Source organism: Salvelinus namaycush, chromosome 12, assembly GCF_016432855.1.
Source record: "Salvelinus namaycush isolate Seneca chromosome 12, SaNama_1.0, whole genome shotgun sequence".
NCBI classification, from domain to species: domain Eukaryota; kingdom Metazoa; phylum Chordata; class Actinopteri; order Salmoniformes; family Salmonidae; genus Salvelinus; species Salvelinus namaycush.
Window position 1 is genome coordinate 46,724,144 of NC_052318.1, and position 21,344 is coordinate 46,745,487.

Below are 21,344 nucleotides of genomic sequence, written 5' to 3' on the forward strand. Positions count from 1 at the left end.
ATCCATGTTATTTTACGCCAAAGCTCCACCTTTTCATTCTTCCAACTTGAACCTTCCTCTAATATGGAGACCTGAGTTATTTTCTCATATAATACATATTTAGAATGGGGGAAGAGGAGCTGTTGCATATCGGTAATATATAGCATGACCTCTCTGAAGTGCCATTCCTTTTATGTGCCCAAGTGTTTCACAGCATACAGTGGGCCGGCCTACTGTCGCAAATGACTTTGAAAATCAGCATGCAATAAACCAAGTGCCTTTCACCCCCCCCCCCCCCATACTTAATTCAATGCAGTGCAAATAAATCTGTATTTTGGGGGGAATCACAAAAGTGATATCAATTCAGTGCGTTTTGGTGTTTTCTCAAGTGAAAATGCTGTTTAGCGTGTCTTTCAATAGGAACAACATAACACAGGCTTTCAGTGGTGGGGACTGGTTGAATTTAGAGTTTAGTCATTGACTTGATTTCTAAGTGTTTTCAGTTTTACTAGTGAGAGTCAAGTCTTTTTTTTCTTCATTGCCAATAGCATGGAAAGTACCTGAGCAAAGCATTTCATTCCCAAGCGTGTGCGAAAGCATGCAGTGCTTCTGTAGAGCTTCGGGGGACTGTCTACATACCTTTCTAAATCTTTTCTTCTTTTTTTTATACTTTTATGCTTTTTGTGCTGCATGTACTAACACAAACTTTTTTCAGAACAGAACTAAAACACCTTCTCTTTCACTCTAATGTGAAGACCACTGTGGCACTGGCGCCACTCCTGAATCCTGCTGAAAGGGATTCTTTCTGAGTATGCTGCATCAAAATTGTACCAAAGCCCAGATCTGATTGGACTTCATTTGCTGTTGACAAACTGGGGTCTCGGATGTTCATCGGTCTGATTCTCGATTTTGACACGTCTAATTTGAATAATGGAGGAATATATAGTGTGATATCTTCTCTCCCATCTTTATGATGCCTAATCTCACATTTGAAATCTATTTGTTGTCAACTGTCAGAGGGACTATAGGCTATAAATTGACACACTTATATGAATATATCTGAAGTTAAAGATCCCTTTACATTTATTAGAAAGAACAGTATAAGTATTTAACACAACCTATCTAACTACATTAATTGTACAAGAATGAGGTCACTGTTACATTTTGCTGATGTTCAATATCAGAAAACTATATTAAAGAGTAGTCAATTACTGCACCATATTTTTTGCTACTGTATGTTTCACTTAGAACCAGGGAGCCATTGTTGTGTATTTGATGGTATTTTGCAATAAAAGTACAAGATCCTAATGACCTAAACTCTTCCTTGACAAGAAAGGTGTGGAATGTGAGAGTACAGCACCTCAGTGTTCTTTTCTAAATCTGTACCACAAACCAGCCTAGTTGAGATATGTTGTATACCCAAAGAAACACAGTAGAAGCAGAAATGCAGCACGTTTGTTTTGTTTAAGATAATGGTCATCCCTGCCTGGTCAAATAGAAACTCAGCTGGCCTTCAATCTTCACATTCTAATGGCTGGTTATACATCTGTTATACATTCTACCCTTCCCCTAAAACTGATTTGCCGTACCTCCCTTTACCCAAGTCCCCTTCCCTCACTCGCTCCCTCACTCTCTCCCTCACTCACTCGCTCCCTCCCGCCTCCCTATCTGGTTGCTATGGTGTGGAAACTGCTGACTGTTTATTTCGGAAAGTCTCAAAAAACGCCAGCATGCCCTTTTTGGCTGTGGAGGAGCCAGTCATGGGTGGGGACAGTCCTTGGTGAAGGGGAGCTGGGAAAGTGAAGCCGTCCATGGAGTTGGCCCTCTTCACCTTGGAACCCGCCTGCCACATTTTGGACCTGGGTGGTGGAGTCTGGGCCACCAAGCACTTCTGGTACTGGACCTGCAGGGGGCACAATGGAGCCATGTTAAGCAGTGACCTTAGTTTCTCTTTCATTTTAGAAAGATACCATACATGACTCATGGCTCTAGTACATTCTCTACCGTTACCTACTAATTCCATTAAAATATTCATCATTCAGCCATGATAGCATGTATAAATTAAAGTATTTTTCATGCTAGCTTCACCTCTGCGTCTACAGAAGCCATTTTGTACATTAGTTCTCCAGCCCTGTGTTTCATCCCTCAGGGTGACCCCTTAGTCACTCACCATGCACGCAGCCTGCACAGCCTCAGAGATGATCCCTGCGTCTGGCTCACACCAGAAAACATGACAATCAAACCGCTGCGTCCCGCCATCCACTATCACTGCAAAGGTGTGTGTGTCATGGCCCACACCCAGAAAGGTCAGGTAACGCACTTGACATTCCCAGAAGGGATCATCTCCATCCTGAAAGAGAAATCCCAGAGAAGGTAAGAGAGAGAAAGAGAGAGAGAGAGAGAGAGAGAGAGAGAGAGAGAAAGGGAGAGAGAGAGAGAGAGAAAGAGAAAGAAAGCGAAAGAAGGAGAGAGAGAGAGAGAGAGAAAGGGAGAGCGAGGGACAAAGGGAGAGAGAGTGTAAGAGAGAGAGAGAGAATCAGGTGGACAGAGAAATGTAATCATTTCATTGGTTGGTCTGACCACTGCATTTACAGGTTTCCTGAGCACTCCTCACCTCTCCTTTCCAGAGTGAAAGCACAGTATCAGAGATGTGGATGACGATGGGCTCCCACTCGTCACTGTCTGAGGTGTTCATGATGCTCTCTATGGCCCGGTTCAGCACCTCCATACCTGCCAGAGGGTCTCACATAAAGCCCCTTAATAAAGCTGCTTCAGTAACAGCACAGTGACTTCTAAAAGTACTGCAAAACCAAGGTTACGGTTAGATCACCTGTTTTGAGAGAAAATGCTCCTAGCGTCAACTCTTCTTCATTGTAACACACAGTATGATCAAACGACCTTCCAGTGATTGCGAACCTATGCGATCATCCCCTCGGGTGTGTAATCGCCAATGACGACTAATGGCTTGTCATCATTAATAAGAAAACCTCTTTGGTAGCTACAATCTGCCTTTATTGCCTTGCAGAAAGCCTTTAGTCAACTGAAATTGGTACTTAACGCAGTTAAAACCAAGCATATGTTGTTTTCCAAAACGCGTAAAAATGTATCTGATGATTTATGCATATATACATTGATCGTGGGCCGCCTTTTAAATATCTGGGCATCTTGACATTTAAGAAGTTAAGACTTAAAATGGGCTTCCTTTATAGGAATAGACCATGCCTTTCGTTAAATAGCAGAAAGCAAATAATTCAGTCGACATTCATACCGGTTATAGACTATGGCAATATTGTCTATATGCATGCAGCTGCCACTGTATTGAAGCCATTGAATGCAGTTTATTACAGGCAGCAGGTTCAGTGCACATTACTGCTTTCTGTATCAGAAAGTAGACTGGCCCTCTTAGAAGTCTCATAGATCGTTGCATTGCACTCTTTTTGTATATAAAGCCCTCTTGCACTAACTTTCGCAGTACCGTACTTCATTGTTAACCTACAGACGTACGAGCTACCAGACCCGGGATCAGGGATGGCTAACTCTGGGGATCCCTTCTATCTCCACTGAGTTAATGTTAATCTGCTTTTCGTTTCTTTTCTTCTTCACCTTACTTGTGAAATAATCTCCGAAACAATTGAAAGGTTAAATAAAAACCTCAGTGGACCATAATATCTCAGACATAAAGCATCTGTGACTGGGCGTTTATGTCAGTTAGTCAGCTGATCCAGCTAACAACACCTTGATGGATGCTACCGTTTTGGAGCCTGTAATCAATAATTCATTTTCTGAAAGAGTGCCGTGTTACATACTGCGAGACGACGCCTCGCCTGGGGACAGCCAACTACACAGTGAACCTGAGAGTTAGCTAGCCATGAGACGTGACTCTGCGTATTTGCTGAGGATAAAGAGACAATGTCCGGTGTCTCGTTATCCAGCACCAATTTTAAACATGCCTGTGACTCCTGGCTGCTGTCTAATCCGCTATATCTGATGATGTGATATTACAGATCCTGTTCCCCTGTTGACTCTCAAGGTTGTTATAGGAAAGGGAACATTGGCTCGTTTAAAAAAAATCTAGTTCAATAGATGACAAGTTTGATGGTATTTTGCCAGTTTAATAAATCAATAGGATGAGATTAGAATACAGTACACCTACCCATCGCCCTGGAGACAGGCAGGTTTCCGATGTACTGCACCTCAAACTTCTGCACCCTTTTCCTCATTGCATCCAGGAAGTCCACTGCAGCAAAAAAAACGAATAAAATGTATCATGTGATTTCTGCCATATTATGGAGTTTACCATCCGTATAAACTACACATTGTAGCTGATGGGTTTCTGTGGGCTCTGAGCTCAGCCAGGCTACAGCACCTTGACGTGGCAGGTCCTCAGGGGAGATGTTCTCCATGGTGAGGGAGCGGGCCATAGATGGGCTTCTAGTCGTCTTCTCTGCCATGATCTGGATACACACACAGACACATCCTTCACACTGGCTCACTCTAGAATGAACCTAAACTACTACGGTGGGCTAAAAGGGATGTTTAACCACTTCCTATGCTGGAAACCTTGGGTTACCTTTGAGGACATTTCATGCAAAGCCGTGGCGATGGTTTTTGCTGGGGCGTTACAGCGAAACACATGGCACTTCAGCATACAGGTGTCTTTGTCACTGGCCACAAAGGCAAAGTCTCTGTAAACGGTACAGAACACAAAAGCAAAGATTAGCACAGAGAACGGGCCTCTATATGTCTGGTTTGTGGGGAAGTTAACCGACTTCACAATTTATCTGGTGATCTGGTACTGTGTGTATGACAAGATAATAGCATTAGTATGAATGGAATGGAATTCAAAGCCATATTGAGTACACGTGACACATCAAGCTATTGCTTCTTCTGCACGACTACTGTACCGCATGACCGCGTTGGTCCACTGAACTGAAACCAATGGTACACCAGCCAGTATCACGTAACAGTTGGTTTGGTAAAATGCACAATCATCAAACGACTAAGCAACTGAGCCCTGAAGACAGCACAGGCTCTCGCAACATTGATGCTATCAGTTCCATTCTGGCTCAACACATTGTGACCTCAGGCTGTGTCCCTCAGCAGCTGATAGGAGTAGGCCGTGTCAGATGTCAGGTCTATAAATACCAGTGATGCATATGGACAGACATTGTTCTCAGGACTTTGAGGAACAGGGACATGGAATACGTCGCCCTGTCACCAATTTCTAATATCAGAAAAGGATGCAAGAGATTCACGATCTCTTCTACGCTATAATCACATACCAGAGCAAAGATACTCAACTGACAAGTAGTTAGTTCATAAAGAACTGTTCTGTGTGCTATGTGCAGTTGCTAATTGGGGAAAAAGCTCAGTGGTCGCAGTTTGATGGCTTTATGTGGCTTTACGTGTGTAATTCTCTCTATAACATCCTTCGTGAGTTTTGAAAGGATCTTGAAATGACCTCGAGCAACAGTGCTGTTTTATAGTCCACAACTCTGGTGCACCAGAATATGCCAATGCCTGGGAAAAGAACTAAGATACCTGCAGCTTTTTAATTATTGAGGGAAAAGCGGGAATAACAGATGGGCTTCCCTTTTGGCATCGAAGGTGGGCCCACAAACGGTAGGGTGGGATCCTTCCTCTCTATTAAATCTCAGGGAACCACTCAAACAGATTGGCAGTCAGTGCAGGCCACTATGTCCTCTGATCTTGTCTACACAGCATCTCGCCACCACGTCACAAAGAAAGAGTGAATCTGCCTGCCTTCATCTGAGGCCGTGTGTGTGTATACTATACTCTGTATTCTGACCAGGGTGGAATGACAGCTATTTTATGACCGACGTAGCCGGCCCTAGCCTTTTGGGGGCCTTAAGCAAGATTTGGTTGCGGGGCCTCCCCACCTAGCGGGCAAAACCTTTTAGAGGCCCCCCTCTTGACAGAGGAGAGAACATTTGCCATTTTAAAGTACATTTCGTGCAATTCTACACAGTTCGCCATGGGGAGTAGAGAAAATGTTGCATTTTTAAAGCAAGCTTTCATGCAATTCTACTCATTTTGCCATGGGGCAGAGACAACATTTGTAGTTTTACAGCTAATTTCTTGCAATTATACCCATTTTACCATGGGGTGGAGAGCACAGAAGGTTGGTAGCACCTTAATTGGGGAGAACGGGCTCGTGGTAATGACTAGGGCCAAATTAGTGGTATTGGTATCAAATACATGGTTTCCAGGTGTTTGATGCCATTCCATTTGCTCCGTTCTGGCCATTATTATGATCCGTCCTCCCCTCATCAGCCTCCAGAGTGGAGAGACATTTTTAGTTATAAAGCAAATTTCCTGCAATTCTACAAATGTTACTAAGACTTATATGTCATGTTAATAATAGCTGAGTGAGAGTAACTAACACAATCAATAGGGGCCCCCTGGAGGTCAGGGCCCCTGGGCACATGCCCTGCACGCCCGATCGGTATTCGGCCATGATTACTACAAGTTTAGATAGCTGGCTAGACTAACATACCAATAAAAACATTGTTAGCTGATATGGCTAATTGAGTGAGTATCAGTGACTGACATAAGAGAAAAACTACTGATGCACAAACACATTTCGAAATCGCACCTTGTGAATTCTACTATTCTAACTCTGAACAGTAATTTGAGAGTGGGGGCCCTTAGTGACCGCTTATGTCGCTTATGCTTGGAGCCGACCCTGCATAATCCACATCTTTCGTTTGGGTGTAATACAGTAAAAGCGAGGAGTACATTTAACATTACATTTAAGTCATTTAGCAGACGCTCTTATCCAGAGTAGAGTGCCTTCAGAAAGTACTCACACCCCTTTACTTTCCCCCCCAAAAATTGTGTTACCACCTGAATTTAAAATGTATTCAATTATGATTTTGTGTCACTGGCCTACACACAACACCCTATAACGTCAAAGTGAAATTATATTTTTAGAAATATTTAGAAATTCATTTAAAGTTAAAAGCTGACATGTCTTGAGTCAATAAGTATTCAAGCCCTTTGTTATTGCACGCTTAAATAAGTTCAGGAGTAAAAATGTGCTTAACAAGTCACATAATAAGTTGCATGGATTCACTCTGTGTGCAAGAATAATGTATAGCTTCTTAAGGATCGGACTCTTTTTTCAATTTTCGCCTAAAATGACATACACAAATGTAACTGCCTGTAGCTCAGGACCTGAAGCAAGGATGTAATACTACAAAGATACATTCGTCCTTCCTAATTCAGTTGCCGGAGAGGAAGGAAACTGCTCAGGGATTTCACCATGAGGCCAATGGTGACTTTTAAACAATTACATAGCCTAATGGCTGTGATAGGAGAACACTGAGGATGGATCAAGAAAATTGTAGTTACTCCACAATACTAACCTAAATGACAGAGTGAAAATAAGGAAGCCTGTACAGACTAAAAATATTCCAATACATGCATCCTGTTTGCAATAAGGCATTAAATTAAAACTACAAAATCTTAAAATTAACTTAACTTAATTAACTTAATGTCCTGAATGCAAAGTGTTATGTTTGGGCCAAATCCAACAAAACACATTACTGAGTACCACTCTTCATATTTTTAAGCATGGTGGTTGCTGCATCATGTTATGGGTATGCTTGTCATCGGCAAGGACTAGGGAGAGCTCAGCACAGGCAAAATCCTAGAGGAAAACCTGGTTCAGTCTGCTTTCAAACAGACACCGGGAGACAAATTCACCTTTCAGCTGGACAATAACCTAAAACACAAGGCTTACCAACACGACATTGAATGTTCCGGAGTGGCATAGTTACATTTTTGACTTAAATCGGCTTGAAAATCTATGGCAAGAATTGAAAATGGCTCTTCAACAATGAACTTGACAGTGTTTGAAGAATTTAGTCATGTGTAATGTGCAAATATTGTACAATCCAGGTGTGCAAAGCTCTTAGAGACTTACCCAGAAAGACTCACACCAAAGGTGATTCTAACATGTGTGTTAGAAGGGGTGTGAATACTTACGTAAATTAGATATTTCTGTTTTCAGTAAATCTATAAAAACATGTTTTCACTTTGTCATTATGGGGTATTGCATGTAGATGGGTGAGAACAAATATATATTTAATACATTTTGAATTCAGGCTGTAACACAACAACATGTGGTATAAGGCAAGGGGAATACTTTCTGAAGTCACTGTATATGGGGAGTCTTTGTCACAGCGAAAGGTGCGACTGTGCAGTTTAACTCAGGCTGGCACAATAGAAAGGAGTGCGACTTGGCAGAGGCTCAGGGGAGCTGATCAATTGGACACGACCCAGCAATCTCTCCTGGTCCATTCGTCAACAAAAAAAAGCCCATTCAACTGTAGTAGAAAACCTGTAAGATGAATTTACACATTGATGCGTCCTCCACTTGGCTCTCAAAGGAATGCAATCACTATGGCTTCTAATTGATTAAAATGCAGTTTGAGCTGAATTTACCTCAGGTAGATAATACCATTATGAATCTCACTTTATAGATCAATCATCACCAGTAATAATTTGGCAAGACAACAGTTTGGGATAGTACTGAGTGGGCATTTGTTGTGAGACAAGGACAGAACAGCACATTGCATAAGAAACAAGGGTCACTACAAGTCGAGAAGGAAATGGACAGGGGTTCCTTTGAACATGCATGAGAAACAGGGCAGGCATTCACATACAGTACATTACATGTCGGCAGAAGCACGTTACATTACCGATGAGACGCTAGAGCACGACTACAGAAACTACACAGAAACCTACCGAGGCACCAAGCGTTCACTTGCGACCATGGTGCAAGCTGTCAAAGTCACAAATGGCACGTCAACAGGAAATGAGTTGACCAAGAAGAGAGTGATTACCTGTCTCTGTTTTCATGAGTGGCAGTTAAAAAAAAAGAAAGAAAGTTCATTATTACAACTACTTCAAATATGAGACAAAACTGTTGCATTGGTTTACAACTATGATCATAACACAATATAGGGTACCGTGTGTAAAAAATGTTGAGCCTATATATTGACTTATTTTCAGTAGTTTCAGTCTTGGATTTTTCAAATCCTGAGCGTTTTCTATCATTGTCACGTTTCTTCCTCGGGGCTATTCCATTCTACTTAGATGTAGTTCCACTGACACAGCCATCAGGTCAATGCCTGAATGTTCTCCAACAAGAGCGTAGACGAAAATATAGCTGCCCTCAAATCCACTCAAGATGAACTCCCAGTGTATTACAATGAGCCATAAACATCAGTGACCCAGAAGAACTAACCTTACCAAAGGCTGTCTAGCCCATATTAAAACAATATCATATGAATCTCAATGGAATTTCTTCACTCAATGGAATATTTCCATGTCATCAAGTATACACAATAACAAACACTTTGAACAGTCTTTCCTGACCTAACAACCCAAGAGCATTGTGCTTAGTTGGCCAGTTCACCATATTATACCGTATTTCAAAATGTAGCTACAGATATATTCATCTCTCGTAGACAGGATGGAACGTGTAAGGATAATGAGCAGCACTGGTTCCGTTGTTTGGGTTTTCGTCACTGATCATTTGTACATATCAGGACGGGGGAACTTCAACGCGTGTGGTGAAATGAGCTACGGCTGAGAGTTGACTTTTGCGAGGGAGGAGACTTCGTAAACCGGAACTCCCCATTTCTAACACCTATGGACCCAGAAATAAATCACACAGCTGACCAAATAATGTGATATTTTCGTTCTGGGTTAACCGAGATCACAGGTATATTATATAAACACTGGCCATAAGAAAGAGGGGGGGGGGGGGGGGGAGAGAGGACTGGGGGTATTTGCCCATACGATCCCCCAGGTTGGCCCACCTGCCGTTGTTGCATCCCACGCCCCACACACGGATGTTGATGATAGGTTGGCAGTGGATAAGGCTGCGGTCCACTGGGTCCATCAGGCTAAGGGTGTCCTTCTTCAGCACCATCATCATGTCCTGGCCCTGGGAGAGACAGAGATGACAGGGTGGGGGGGGGGGGCTTCAGTGGGACTTCTTTATGGTGGCAGTAAGGGTAATCTGGCCTGCAAACTGCAAGCTCACATGTACTGGACCAAACCCAAGGTCGTATGAGGTACTGCGGATTCTCAAAGCTACTAATGGTTTAATTTAAAGGAGTAACGCACAATAAACAATTGCACAATGAGCCATGTACTGCTTGCCAAAATAGACCAAACTAAAACAAAACCTAATAAACAAGTAATGTTACTGTATTCTACTTCGCCACCCACCATTATTCCCCCCCCTTACCTCTCCCCAGGCGCCTAGTGCATCGCGGCCCTCTGCCTTGCTGCTGGACAGCTGCTGGATGCAGTTATTGACAGCCAGACTGCTCTTCCCCGGCGTCAGCTCCTCCTCTGGGATCTCCACCCAGCCCAGGGAGCGCACCGCAAAACACTGACCAAGACAACCACACCACGCCAACAGGGCCCAGGAGGCAGCGGAGAGGAGTGGATGGTAGAGGTGAGGAGGAGGCAGAAAGAAAAGGGAGTGTTTTTCCGATCATGTACAGCATAAAAGGTTAAGTGTCTTCAGCATCTACAGTATATCGACATGATGCATCCACGAAATGCATTTAGAGACGTTCAATCGGTACTGCTCATCACCGTGACTTCAAAGATAACTCTCAAATCCTTTTAGTGGACATGGTCTATGAACTCCTCTAAGAGCTGCCTAGCCTGGGCCAAAAAACAACTATCGACCAGGGCTTGCATAAAAAAAGGTGTCCTCTTTTAACCCTCAACGAATACATGATGGCAAACACTGTTAGAGTTCTGATTCGGCGAGAATGTATGAAAGAAAACGTTTTACAATAAGCTGACAGAAATGGACAAATCTGGTTTTATGGATGTTATTGGTCAGAACATGCTGTTCTGCAGAAGGAGAGGGATTTGGACATCGTAGCCCACTCTACCTTGGAGTCAGGATCCATGTTGGTGCAGAAATAATCGTCCTGCCAGGAGATCCTGTGGGAGATTAGCAGAACAGTCAAATTACATGAAGGATTACCACCACGGCAGCCCAAATGACACGGTAGCCTTTTCTGCATCCCTCACTGCTGCCCTGGATGATGCTGTGTGGAATATTGTGTTATATGTCACCATCTAGTCCTTTGTTGATCTGTTTGTGTTTGACTTTGAAAGTAAAGCCCTTGCCTGCCACTGATGGAAACAGCTGTTGAGTGAGCAGTGGATGATAAAAACAAACAGAGAGCTGGTTTGATCACCTCATGCGGACTGTCTCAGAGGTGGAGTTCTCATTAGCCCTCTGATACAGCTGACTGGAGACAATCACAAGGGCTGCTATTCCTGCAACCAGGAGCCCACTGAGTCAAGACTCTCCCTCCCTTTCCATTGCACTCTTTGGTGAAGCAGAGTAGGATATGACTATGTCCATTATAAGACCTATGGATTTCTTGATGCTATGCTCAGTGAGCTGAGTTTCACTATTCTCCACAATCTCTGCCCATACAGAATGTTGACACTCCCAGGTGTCAAATGCATCCTGATTCTACACATAACCACTGCAGCAGAGACTGTGTTTATTGGTGGAGTCAACTACCTCTACATGTTACAGGACACATTGCCCCTCAAGGGGCTGCCAGAATAACTCCTGATAATTGAATTGTTGAGTGCTTTTACCCTTAGTGGTAAAAGCAAGGCAGCCATATGTACTGTTAAAGAACTTATGAACAACCATCAAGGTGATATGACTAAACAGGTTGTACCACGCCTTTATGCTAAAGAAACCTTAGAATACTGGTTTGTGTGACAGATGGTTAAGACTTATCTTCAGGCACTCTATTGGACAGATTTTCCCCCCCGTAATTGCCTGTATGTGTTCAGATTATGGTACAAAGGCTGGACTGTAATGATATGACGTAGTTTGGTGCAGAACTAGGACCTTAAATGGTTGTCCCATCTGCACACGACGCCTCAGAGAACTTATCCATTACCGATAAGGCAGGGGACAGATCTGGCCTCTGCTCAGAACAGAGAATGGAATAATGGGTAGTGTTCCAGGAGGCATAGGGATATGTGGTCTGCCACATTCCCGGGCTAGTGAAGCCATCATGAGCCCTTTTGCCATCAAACAGATTTAAAGAGAGAGAATACATTCCATGCACTAACCCTCTCATTTGATTACACAATCAATGTATTTTATTTCAAAGAGCTCCCTAAGCATCCCGGATCTGCAGGTGATACAAATGTACCTCATCGACCCATTAACCTTGTAGAATAACTTTGGCACAGAGCTTAATTGTGTAGTAATCAATACTCTACCATGGATGGCCTGAGCGAGTTTGTAACAAGGCTACAGTGCTTGTGAAGGTCAATGAGTGTTGGTGTGGGTCTGCAGAGGATTTTGAAGGAGTACCTGTCATTTACGGAGGCCACTGGGCTCTCTGTCAGCCTTGCCCTTGATCCACGGCTGCCACCAGCCTCCAGGCTCTGGAAAATAGGACATGAGACATTATTAGAGGTGTGATCCTTTCCTCTCTGATGAAACCACATTCAGTATAAAGCAACCAAAGTCAAAGAGCAGGACTGAACTGTGTTTTGAAATTGAAACCCTAACCTTGAGGTCCGTGGCAGCGATGCCATTGACGGCGCTCTGGTCCTCCTCATTGCTGTAGGATGGGTGCTGCCATTGTGTGGTGCCTGTGGGCACGTGCCAGTAGTAGGTGCCAGTGCTGTCCCGGATGGTGCGCCACCCTGACGGCAGGTCAGTGTCCAGATCAAGACTCGGGTCATTCCAGATGTTGTCTGAAGAACACAGAACAGGCAGGGATCACAACGATGAGAGGCGAAAGTAAGTACGCTTAATGAATAAGTACCCATGACCAATATTACAGTGCATTTGGTGTCATATGAATTAAGCGATGAGGACGATAATAGTTTCAGATCAATATTTCATTATGTTCATAATGGTAACTGGCTGTAGCATAAACACAGCTCTGAGGTCCATCGTACCCAGGGGGCTGCATCCCATAGGCATCTAGCGTTAGCCTCACCCAGTCTAAAGCCACACGGCTGACCTTACTCTCCACAGCCCCTGCCACACGAGACTGGCAGAGGAAAGCAAAACAGATCCTCGTGAGATCATCTGGCAACAAGCCAATTCTGCCAAATGCCAGATCGGAATTCAGAGCAGTCCCTCTGCATCACAGCTGGCTAGCAAAGCTACCGTGTCTGAGGCGCGACTCCTTTGTTTTCTCCTAACAATGAATATGTGATGGAACAGCTTCGAGTTCGGGAAAGGGCAAATGATTATGTAACGCACTCACGAAAATGACAAATTCTGCACATTAACCCAATGTGCTGAGCTCGAAGGGAGAGCGAGCCGAATAGAGTGGTGGTAAAAATAAATAAGAAGAGAGAGAGAAAGCAAGAAGTGGGTCAGTAGTGACACGAGGGGGGCTGTGTCCCAAATGGTACCCTATTCCCTATGCGGTGCACTACTTTTGACCAGGTCGCATAGGGAATAGGGTGTAATTTGGGACACGGCCGAGGTCACCTGGGCACGGGTGTCTCTCGCACAGCAGAATGCCACAGTGGCTGTGTTACCCTCAACCCGGGGGCACAGAACGAAAATAGAGAGGCTAAATCAAGCATGCAAAAAGCTCTTATGCCTATTTTTCTTGATTTAATTCTGGTCTGTCATTTGTGTGTGCGTGACCCAAATGAAATTTGACATGATTTCATGCCTTGTACATCTCATCCCCATTCATCTGGCTTTTTAACCCTGGTCACCCCTGTGTCTGCCAATGAAAAACAACACCACACATCCCTGGGATAAATAGCGTGAGAAGATTATACCCAGGGACAGATCAGCTGAACCCTGCTACAGGGAGAGAGAAATCAATAAGAGACAGCAGTGTTAGAGAGAGATGGAGACAGAACTCTTCCTTCTTCGTGGATGCTTCTATAGGCAGGCAGGCGGGCGGGCGGGCCTCCTGGGCTTGGATGACACTACTATTCAATACATTTCACAGTCTGATTGACGGGTCAGTGCACCATCTCTGGGGCGTGATGAAGCTGTGTGAAGAATTAGAACTCATCCCAACCCGGAGGACGAGGCCTCCAGAGGAGACAATTTGGCACAGAGTTCTCCTACTGCAGCCTCCCTTCTCCCATTATTGATATTATAACCAGTGAGTAATACAGGGGAGGGATTCTAAGACCTAGCATCCGTGGGACATAGTAATGCATGACAGTTTGAAAGAAATTGATATTTTCTGCTTTAAAAATGGAACGGTAAAGTATACTTGTCACAAACAACTACTGTATATCACAATGGCTGATGCGGTCACTGGTCATACCAGACTAGAGTAGAGCGTTACTCCCAATTATGCTCCTTAAGATCAGAACAAAGTCTCGGAGTCTATATGATGTCGCCTAGTCCTAATCCTTGTTGCAAAGGTGGGAGTCAGCTCCTAATGCTGGGTTCTTACCGTTACCCCGGGGTTCTTACTTCTATGCTGGGTTTTTACTTCTACGGTGGGTTTGTAGTTTAAGTCAAGCTACTTGGTATTATATAACCTGACACCAGGGCTGATGGGTAATCCTCATATCACAAGACCTCAATGTGAAAGCATAAAACATAGCGAATCGTCGTCTTCCATGCCACTGACCCCATTCACCAAGATAGTGGCATGAATCCTCTCCTAGATAGCAACATCGTACCGCTCAGACGGCCAACTGTACAGAGTGGACGTCCAGTCCTTCTGGGATCTATGGAAGACTACGAGGGACTATGAGAGTTCCAATAGCTCCAATCATGAACCGATCAAACATTCTTCTGTTCCCCCATCGGCTGCAGCAAAGCCTTCTGCTGACAGCCCATAAGCAACGACCGCCAAAAATTACTTTTTTAGTGTTTTAGGCTGACTAGTAATTGTGTTGTCAGCATCGTGTGATGAAGCACACTTGGGGACAGCCACTAAAAGAACAAAGCTTGGGGAAATGGGAAAATCTATCATGTAGTCTCCACTGTAAAATGATTTCCAATAACAGATGAAATGTGCCGTGCAATTCCTATGGTAAGCGAATGGTATTGATGTAACTATTTTGATGTTGACACAGTGCACAAAATAGCCCTCGTTTACAGTTTGCATGGATCTGTAATGGAGCATTTCCAAGTAAAAGGACCCCATGAGCACTAACATGTGAAGTTCAAAACTCATGTCAAATGAAAGCTACATGTCTATCTTTGAGAAATGAAGGCATATATACATTTTTCAAAAATGTTCTATCCTAAATATTAAGACAGACCAGAGGGTGTAATAAAGGCAGAGATTTAACGTGCCCTACTCGTCAGTGGCACCTGCCAATAGTCCTTTAACAGGTCAAATTTGCTCACAAACTTTGCTGCTCCGACTTGATCAATGCAGTCCTCCATCCGAGGAAGAGGAAATTAATCTGGCTTTGTGACAGCGTTTACCTTACGGTAGTCCGTACAACATCTGTTTGTTCCATCCGGTTTACTGACCAAGATACAGGGAGAAGCCCATCTGGAGAAAGAAGGCTCTGCTATTTCACTCTCCAGCATGTACCTGGCCTCAGTATCCAGACAACGCAGTTTCTCTGAAGAAACTCTATAGAACCGCTGACGAATGGGGTCAGCATCTCCAACGTCAATATCATGTTCTATTAAGTTTGTCCATGTAGGTGTATCAGAAAACAAACCTGGAAATCTCAGAATCAGACCGACCATCTCTTCCCGCCCATCAACAGGTAGATGAGCGAGAAGGCTGTCTAAAACATCCAGTGTCTCTGAATTTTTCTGCCTGCAGTATGCAATCGTCGGAACCAGGAACATCTTCCTCCCCATGCACGGACCTAGCATGACAAGAACCCAGCGAAATAACGGTATCGGCCAAAATAACAGGTTTACCGTCCTCTGTAGACTCCCACTGTTCAGCCTCAGAGGAACGTGCATCATAGGGTTTTAACAGATTTACATGGCACAGCCGGTGTGCTTTTCGTCGTTCTGGAGTGGCAACTAGATCGTTTTGCTCAGTGCACTGGCGCACAACCGTATATGGACCTTGAAACTTGGCTTGAAAAGGAGAACCAACAATTGGCAGCAGAGCAAGAACCTGGTCACCTGGACTAAAGTGACGAGGCTCAGTTCGCCGATCAAATATGCCCTTCATCCTCTCCTGTGAAGATGATAGCTTCTCTTTAGCCATTTCACCAGCGGCGTACAGGTGTTGCCGGAAATCACACACATAAGATAACAGGGACTGAGGGGGCTCGGGAGACTTCCAGTCATCTTGGAGAACAGATAGAAGTCCACGCACCCTATGTCCAAACACAAGGTCATTTGGACTGAAACCCGTGCTCTCCTGTGAAACCGCCCTAGCGGCTAACAGTAACCAAGGCAACCCCTCCTCCAAATCCTTATCCATCTCAGTACAATAAGCTCTCAAAAAAGACTTAAGTGTTTGATGGAAATGTTTCAGCGCTCCTAGACAAATTGTGTTTAATATGGAGCTCTTGGAAAACCTGACCAAACAGATTAGAGGTGAAATTAGATCCTTGATCACTCTGGATGACCTTAGGATTCCAAACAGTGAGATAAACTGAGTCAAAGCTTTTAGCACAGACTTAGTGGTGATAGACCGGAGAAGATAGGCAGCAGGAAACCTAGTGGTCTGACACAGCACAGTGAACAGGTAACTACTACCCTTTTTAGAACAAAGCAGAGGACCAACACAGTCAATAATCAGATACTCAAAAGGTTGGCTGAGTACAGGAATAGACAGTACCGGCTTAATAGCTATATTAGGTTTACCAGTTAATTGGCAGGTGTGTTGATGAACTCAGAAACATCCCTCTTTAACCTAGGCCAAAAGAAATGTCTTAATATGCAATTGTAGGTTTTCCACACACCCATATGTCCAGCAACGTCATCGTGGGAAGTTGTCAACACCAACTCACGAAGCTTAACTGGTACAACAACTTGACTAATAGCCTCCCCCACAAAACAACTACCATGAGACACCCACTTCCTCATCAGGACATCCTCTCGGAGAAAATAGCCATGGGCGACATTTCCCAACTGTTCCACGGGCACGCAACTCTTCCAATATGTGGCAGCCCGTTGCTCCTTGATTAGATTGGAGCGGGGTACAGATAACGGGATAACAGGGAAAGTAGTGACAGATTTCTTTGTGCCATTCTCATTAGCCGGCGCAGTGACCAGTTCGCCACGGCTCATAGAACGCGTCACTGCACACACAGAAAACACATCTGGGAAACTCTGCGCACTCTCATCAGGAATCCCTACAAATTACGGCTTAGTTGAAACCACTAGAGATGGAAACACGACAGGCCATACACGCTCACCAGCCAAGTTATTCCCAAGGATAACGTCGATAGCCTCAATAGGCAACGAAGGACGCACCCCCACAACAACCTCACCTTTCACCAGTCCACAATCCAGCATCAGTTTATGCAATGGAACTGACAGAGTGTTCAAACCTATTCCCCTAATTAGAACACTATTCCCCGAATCGGTCTCAGCAGAGAAGGGTAACACAGACTGACTCCAACACAAACGACTCAGAGGCACCTGTGTCTCTCAGGATCTTCACTGGCACTAGGTCGTTACTTCCTAACATAGCCACAAAACCCACCGTAATGAAAGGTAAATAGTCTGGGTCAAAATGGACTTTCACATGCCCCTGGGCATGAGACAGTGTGTCAGGAGTGAACTGATGTGGGACAGGTGCTGCTTACACCATAGGCTTAGATTTAACGTAAGCGCTGCATTTACCCTTAGCCATGAGAACCGGACAGTCGTTTTTCCAATGACCTGAACCTTGACAGTAGTGACACTCTTGCCAAAGTCAGCTTTACCACAGGAGCCAGGCTCAACCCTAGTTGAATGAAACTCTGCCCGTGAACCAGTATCTTGGTGAGCGAGGCCCAAATCTCTCCGAACGCCCCCACTCATTCCGAATACGGGGCTCTTCAAAGACACTTTTGTGAGTCAAAACATACTCGTCCGCCAAAACTGCAGCTTCAGTGACAGTCTTTACTTTTTGTTCGTTAATGTACGTGGTTATACGATCAGGGATTGTGTCCTTAAATTGCTCTAGCATAATCAGATCACACAGCCCTTGGAAAGTCATAACTGCAGAGGTGGAACACCATCGATTAAACTGTGAAGATAACTCTAGCGCAAACTCAACATGAGTTTGTTTATCATCCCTTTATAAAGTTGTAAATCGTTGGCGGTAAGCCTCAGGAACCAATTCGTAAATCTGTAACAGCCATTTTAACCTTATCATAACTGACACTGTCGGCTACACGAAGATCTGAATATGCTTCCTGCGCTTTACCAGTCAACACACACTGCAACACTAAAGTGCGGTCAGAGTCAGGCCAACTCCTAGTGTCAGCAATACGCTCAAACAACGAAAAGAATGTCTCAGGGTCCTTCTCATTAAATTTTGGCAACAACCGTAAGTTCCCAACGATACCAAATGTGTCCGGGGCACGACCAAAAGAGGAGCGACCCCCTAGGTAAATCTGGATCACCTTCCCAGAGCAAACTCTCCCCTAAGAGCTTTCCTTCCCTAACCAACCGGTTTTAGCACGCTCCAAATCCTGTTTAAATGCCAATTATTTTTCATACTTTACACGGTCGTGCTCTAGCTTCTCACGGTCGTGCTCTAGCTTCTCACGGTCGTGCTCTAGCTTCTCACGGTCGTGCTCTAGCTTCTCACGGCCGTGCTCTAGCTTCCCACGGTCGTGCTCTAGCTTCCCACGGTCGTGCTCTAGCTTCCCACGGTCGTGCTCTAGCTTCTCACGGTCGTGCTCTAGCTTCTCACGGTCGTGCTCTAGCTTCTCACGGTCGTGCTCTAGCTTCTCACGGTCGTGCTCTAGCTTCCTACGGTCGTGCTCTAGCTTCTCACGGTCGTGCTCTAGCTTCTCACGGTCGTGCTCTAGCTTCTCACGGTCGTGCTCTAGCTTCTCACGGTCGTGCTCTAGCTTCTCACGGTCGTGCTCTAGCTTCTCACGGTCGTGCTCTAGCTGTAACAGAAGCAGTTCTTTCTGCTGTTCAAAAAGAAGACTAGTAGGGCTAACAGATGGAGCGGCCATTGTAACGAAACGGGGAGACGGTGAGTCCTCGGCTGAGGCTGCTCCAGTGGTAGCTTCAAGAGTACCACTCTCCGTCAGATTGGCCTTCAATATCAACCTAACAGAATTTGACATTTATCACTAATTTCAACCTTGTAGTGTTCTGCAATCTTCAACAGCCGTTCTTCAGTACATAATTCTAACAGTTCCTCTGAAGGAAAGCGAATGAACTCGTCTACGTAAGACGCCATAGTCACAAGTAAATACAAAACAATTCAATCTTGCTCTTCCCCTCTGCTGAGCACACCAGACCACAAGATAAATGACAATCACACCGGGCACCACAGAAGAGATGAGATATATGGAGCTTCCCCAAAACCTACAATAACTCAACCCTAGTCTTCGTGCGGATTTGCTGTGGGTAATTACACACCTTGCCGACTGGCAAGGGGGAAAAAAACACCCAGCAAGCTGGCAGATTCCCCCCAAGCCACGGATGTGCCCCTGAGACAACTGCTCAGTCCACGGACACCACACAAAAATAACAAACAAGATAACCATGTATTCCAAAGTGAAACACGTCGCTAAACCTAACAGGGGGAAAAGGCTATAGCTCTGGGTAGCAAGTTTCACTACCCTACCCAAATCTCCCACTGAGGTACACAGCCGATTGTACTCACCTCAGACCGATGTCCCAACAGCGAGTAGAGCAAGAGTCTCCAGCCTCGGCAGGGGCCTGGAAACTAACCAATATACTCTCTCCAACGCAGCACACAACCAACTATCCACCGCAGTGGAAAGTTTACCAAACAAACAAAGGCAACCAACACTGGGCCTACCAAACATTATAAGTCAAAAGCTGTAATCAAAAGATGCAAACAAAGCACCTACAGAGTTCTCAAACATTAACTCCATGTTTTCTCCCAAACACAACACACATACTAGTAAGCCCAATGACACTAGTATTAGTCCTTCATAATGCAACAAAGTGCTATACGCCAAAATGTCTAGGAACCAACCTTATGATCCCGGACAAGCCCCCACTTGTCACGAACCGGCTCAAAGTCCGTAACAAAAAGGGAGACAACGTGGAGATTAGGAATAACAAAAATATATTTATTAACTGAGGTAATGTAAATACAATTAATAATGGTGTGTGTAATCAGTAGTGTAAGTGAGTGGTTGCGTGCTTAAATGTGATAATGAGGGGTGTTGAAAGGTGCCAAAGCAAGCAAACAAAACGGCCACAACCAAACTCTATCAGTGTGTCTGCATGGAGAGAGTCTCCTCAATGAACGGGGAAGAGGTGTATTTATCCCAGGACACACCGGAGTCCAAGTGTGTCCCATTTCGCTGACGACCCTCCCGGCTCCGCCCACCGACATCTTATTAAGGAAAACAAGAGCAAAGAGAAAAAATTTGGCAGACAGAGTGGGAGGGTCGTCACACGTCATAGCTGACACCCCATTCTTTCTGCTGACATCTTGGAATCTTAATCCGGAGTGTAAGGACAGACACTGGAGACGAGAAGCAGGTACAGGGAGTGAACATTTAATGAAACACGGACATGAAACAGAACACGGACAGCGTCTGGACAGGGGAAACGTAAATGACAATGCTGACGCGGGGAACCAACGGAGGAACAGACTGATATAGACGGGGCAATCAACAATGTGAAGAAGTCCAAGTCAGTCCAATGAACGCAGATGCGCGTAATGATGGTTACAGGTGTGCGTAATGAAGGGCAGCAGACGTAACAGTACCCTAGGGGAACCACCTGGCATCCCACATGGGCGAGCCTGACGGGCTGGCCGAAGCATGGGCGATGGACAAGCCGGCTGAGGCGTAGGAGCCCGATGAGCCGGCAGAGGCGTAGGAGCCCGACGAGCCGGCTGAGGCGTGGGAGGCCGACGAGCCGGCGGAGGCGTGGGATCCCGACGAGCCGGCTGAGGCGTGATGAGGGATGGGCGCCTGCCAAGCCAACTGAGGCAATAAAACCTCACGAGCCAGCAAAGGCGTGGGGCAATCAACATAGTGAAGGAGTCCAGGGGAGTCCAATGAGCGCTGATGCTCGTAATGATGGTGACAGGTGTGTGTAATGAAGGGCAGCCTGGCATGCTCGAGCGCCAGAGAAGGAGAGCGGGAGCATGGTGACACGGAGAAGATATAGAGAGCAATAATAGTATTTTTTTAGGCACAGGGAGATTTTACTGAAATTCTTTTTCCGAACTTTGCAT

The 21,344-nt window shown here is 45.0% G+C and overlaps 1 protein-coding gene across 1 annotated transcript; it reads right to left on the reverse strand.

The window, feature by feature from the left end:
• Window positions 1-300: 300 nt before the first annotated feature.
• LOC120057609 (amyloid-beta A4 precursor protein-binding family B member 3-like) lies at window positions 301-19,128 on the reverse strand. The gene is made up of 13 exons (XM_039006179.1): window positions 18,667-19,128; window positions 12,950-13,082; window positions 12,593-12,780; window positions 12,392-12,465; window positions 10,929-10,980; window positions 10,265-10,411; window positions 9,831-9,958; window positions 4,550-4,664; window positions 4,346-4,433; window positions 4,133-4,216; window positions 2,594-2,721; window positions 2,150-2,329; window positions 301-1,882 (listed from the first exon to the last, which is right to left on the reverse strand). Exons 1-13 carry the CDS (start codon window positions 19,126-19,128, stop codon window positions 1,655-1,657), a joined length of 2,007 nt encoding a protein of 668 aa, XP_038862107.1. The 3' UTR covers window positions 301-1,654.
• Window positions 19,129-21,344: the final 2,216 nt, after the last annotated feature.

Excerpts from the sequence above, each read along its gene's own strand:
- LOC120057609 (XM_039006179.1), bottom strand. The coding sequence starts at position 19,128 with ATGGCCGCTCCATCTGTTAGCCCTACTAGTCTTCTTTTTGAACAGCAG. Across the intron at positions 9,959-10,264 it reads CACTAGGCGCCTGGGGAGAG|GGCCAGGACATGATGATGGT; the intron begins GTAAGGGGGGGG and ends TGTCTCTCCCAG. Across the intron at positions 1,883-2,149 it reads CTGTGCAGGCTGCGTGCATG|GTCCAGTACCAGAAGTGCTT; the intron begins GTGAGTGACTAA and ends TGCCCCCTGCAG.